The sequence below is a fragment of the Oncorhynchus clarkii genome, chromosome 31, assembly GCF_045791955.1.
Source record: "Oncorhynchus clarkii lewisi isolate Uvic-CL-2024 chromosome 31, UVic_Ocla_1.0, whole genome shotgun sequence".
In the NCBI taxonomy this organism is placed as follows: Eukaryota; Metazoa; Chordata; class Actinopteri; order Salmoniformes; family Salmonidae; genus Oncorhynchus; species Oncorhynchus clarkii.
Genome location: NC_092177.1, coordinates 28,172,788 through 28,176,770, shown reverse-complemented (window position 1 = coordinate 28,176,770; position 3,983 = coordinate 28,172,788). Strand labels below are relative to the sequence as shown.

The following is a 3,983-nucleotide window of genomic DNA, read 5'->3' as shown; positions in this document are numbered from 1 at the left end:
AAATGGAAGCAACTCCCTGCAGAAATGTTCCTACATCTAGTGGAACAGCAAAACTCTATTAATGCCCATTTTGGAATGATGTTCAACAAGCAGGTGTCTACATACTGTCGGTCTTTTAGTGTATACCAAAGTTCATGAACTCATTAAAGCAGTCGTACCTTTGACTCAATGGCATACAAAAGCACTAAATCCATTATAAAGCTCAATGTCCTTAACCTGGTCCACTTCAGCAGAAATGTTACATCAGAAATCACTAAGGGATTAAACTACAAACACAAAGCAAGAAATTGTAAATTTTCCCCAGCTAAATATTACTAAAAGAGTGACACTGTATGCCGACTGTCAAGTTGTATTTTTTTTTTTTTTTTTTTAAATCCAGGGTATTTTCTAGGGCAAGTGCCAGGGCTCTTACCACTTTCATACTGTTAAGTCAATTCCAAGACTTGCCAATCCTACTTTACACCCACACTTGTACTGCGCTGACAAATCAGTGCTCATGTTGGAGCACGTCACCCTCACATTCCTACCAGGACTATGCAACAGAAAGTTCAAGTGAGATCACGCATTAAAACCCATAGAAATAATATAAATCTTGGCTAATATGAAAATGGTATACACAGACCCTTGGCAATTAATTAATACACTGAGGTTTAAAGCCATTGCGACACAAATTTGAACAGGTGAAGTTTATTATTTTAGTTGTACTGCATTGCTGCCCAATATAAAAATTGAAATATCCAAGGACAATACATAACAATTAAGTGGTGTTACAGAAGTTTGACAAAGAAAAGTAGGTTGCCATTCAAACAAAGTGTACCAAAAACAGTAGGGGGCATCTGAGCAGGACTTTGAGTTATAAAAATTCAAGGCACGCCACATTTCATCATGAGCAATAAGATGAATAAACTTTTAAATAAAGGCGCTTAAACAAGTGTCCTTTAAATTTTAAGGAGGGACAGAACAACCAGCATTCCAAATACTCCTAGTCAAACCTTGCGAGACAGTTAAAGACATCCAGTTCCACTGACATACATGTGAATCCACAAATTAATGTTTGGATTTGAAATGAAGACTATGGGAAGTTTGTACATCTACCAGAGCCATGTGTCAACTAGACTCCAAATACAATATCAGAAAACTCTAACAGCCAATAATCGTAAAATGTCAACCTGATGAACTTACAATCAACTGTTTACAGAATCAGATATGACCTTACACAGTCAGGAACATATGCAAGTGTCAGATTGGTATACATTTATGATTAGTGGAGGCTTGGGAAGCAAGTGACAGAGTGGGGGTGGATTGTTACTACTCAAGACAGGAGTCAAAGAAATCATAAGGTAGTTGCGCTGGTCAGTCCACCACCCTGTTGCACTAGGGGCAAGAGGTCTTCCATGACACCACGGTTTGAGTCACGCAGACCAGGTTCAGGCAGATGTGACCCTATCTCATGAAGTTAGCACCTCCGATTTCCCTCTTGTAGCGGTTGGTGAGGTGGTCTGCTTGCACTGTGAGTTTTGACAGGACGCCAAACAGTCCCCTGAGGTGGTAGTGGAACTGGCCCTCCAGATCTGAGCTCTCGTCGACAGGGAGCCCCCTGGTTATCGATTGCTGCTCCTCTTGCTTGACTGCCATTTCCAGGAAGCTGGCCCCGCCGCTCATCTCCCTCTTCAGCAGGCCCCACTCCATGTCATTCTTTATGGACTTGAGGAGGAGGTAGTGCTCATACATGTCCCTCTGCTTGTTAGGGTAGGACAGCTCATTGTTGTTCTCCACCACCTCAACCTGCTGGCTCTCCTGTTCCTCCAGGGGCACATCCCTCAACAGGCTGGGCACCATGATAGTTTCATCCATGTTGTTGGTTGCAGCAATGAAGCGGTGCATCACATTGATGAGGGAGTTCTTGTTGCTGGCTGGGTCACTGCTAATTTGCATCATTGCAGAGGTTTAGGGTAGACTTGGGTTCGCAGTTAACAGGTGGAGTAAGGCAGTGTTTCTTGATGTTAAGGCCGACTGAGGAGCCAAATGCCACTATGGGAATAGAAACCATGAGAAAAAGGTAGAAAGAAAGTTGCACCCTAGCATGAAAACCCGACGTTAAATTGCAGAAATAAGTTTTTGATCAGTAAAGTTTACTCACGAAGGCCAAATATAAATATTTTTACTTTACCGGTTGTCGTTCCTTTTGAAGGGTAGGAATGTGACGATGGCCACAGGAAAGTAGAATTACGTCGACTTCTCAAAGCACCGTTAACCGTAGTGCGTACAGATTTGTCACCCGAAGAATACGCACAAGATGGAATATATGCACGAGAAGAATGCATACTTGCAGAGCGTGTGCTTCAGTACTGCACAGGCTTTAGGTGATAAGTCTGAACGCACTACCAGCGCTTTGTAAAGTTGATGTAGCCCAATTTTACTTTCCTGTGGATACAGTCTCACATTACTCCATGCAAAAGGACCAACCGGTAAAGAGTTATTACATTTTATTCGACATTCTGGCTCGTAGAGGTTCCGAGAGGATTTTCCAAACACATTTGCGGCATTAATCCAGATGTATCAGTGTTTTGGCAAATTGCGTCCTAGAGCTAAAACAAAAGGCCTTTGGTCAGAAAACAGACGATTAAAACAGGCAGGCATCCGCCTACCGAGAACGCACTTAAATGCACGGCGCAGGGTAATTTCAGCTGGTCGAACAGGAGATAGCCCATGTCGTCTAGTTAACGGCGGAATGAACAGAATGAAGAGACACTTCATAAATAGCTTTAACCTGACTACCGCATCCCAGAGTAGGCTATGGCGTAGGCTGCTAAAGATACAGAATATAACGTCTGCACTAGATACATATTTAGATATGGCTCTGGTCAGCACTAAAACGAAGCAAGGTGGCCTACGCTATCGAAAGCACTTTGTTCCTGCAATGTAACTAACCAGCAAAGCATCATATAGCACTTCCTGTAAACGCTTGTCTAGCATCCATTTAGCAAAAAGGTGAAACAAACAGTCTGTCTAAAACCAAAATACGGACCTGAGCAAATGTTTTCTTGATGGGGCGTTGGAAAATGACAATTCCAGTACTTGCTCAGGCTCCACCAGCCTGGAAGAAAGGTATAAACTTCCTCGGTTGTAGCGCTGACAGACTAGGGCCTTTATAGTGTGGGCGCCGGCTAGAAAAAAACGATATTTTCCCCTTCACATCAATGGTGCAATAGGATGGTATTGAGGAAATGGGGCGTTAACTTTAGGTGATTGGCTGTGAAAAAAACCAATCAGAGACCACATATTATTTCCTGAGCATGTTTGCAACTAACCTAACGTAGCAGGCGTAAAGTAAACTGCAACTGTCTTCAGCAACAGACGCCCAGTAATGTTGTTACCATAGACATCCTACCTTGGGATTACTTTATCTAAGGATCAACAGGAAAGATGCTCTTTAAATTTTTATACCTATTATTGAAAAAAACCAAAAATAAGTTGAACTATTGGTTGCAGAGGGATTTATCCTTGAAAGGTCGAGTATTGCTTTCTAAAGCTGAAGGCATCTCCAGATTTACTTATGCAGCCCAGTCCCTATATCTTGACAACAAAATAGGTAAAGTGGTTGACCAGGTGCTTTTCAACTTCATCTGGAAAAATCGTGCACATTATATTATGAAATCTGTCGTTATGAACTCATATGAATGAATATGGTGGACTCCATTTAAAAAACTTTTTTTTTTTTAGATTTTCCTACTTTGAATAATACTTTTAAGATAAATTGGGCTAAACATTTTTTAAAGAATCCTACTTCAATTTGGAAGTTCATCCCTCGTTATATCTTCTCCCGTTTTGGTGGCCTCAATTGTATGTTACTTTGTAACTATAACGTTGATAAGATTCCTGCAAAATTATCTGCTTTTCACAGACAAGTATTCTTAGCGTGGTCGTTAATATATAAACATAACTTTCCCCCGCATAGGTATTTCATTTGGAACAATAAGGAC

At 41.3% G+C, this 3,983-nt stretch overlaps 1 protein-coding gene across 1 annotated transcript; it reads right to left on the bottom strand.

Moving 5' to 3' along the window:
- Window positions 1–671: 671 nt before the first annotated feature.
- On the bottom strand, window positions 672–3,192 carry LOC139390433 (mid1-interacting protein 1-like). Its single transcript, XM_071137553.1, has 2 exons — window positions 3,029–3,192; window positions 672–2,031 (listed from the first exon to the last, which is right to left on the bottom strand). Exon 2 carries the CDS (start codon window positions 1,936–1,938, stop codon window positions 1,444–1,446), a length of 495 nt encoding a protein of 164 aa, XP_070993654.1. The 5' UTR covers window positions 1,939–2,031; window positions 3,029–3,192; the 3' UTR covers window positions 672–1,443.
- Window positions 3,193–3,983: the final 791 nt, after the last annotated feature.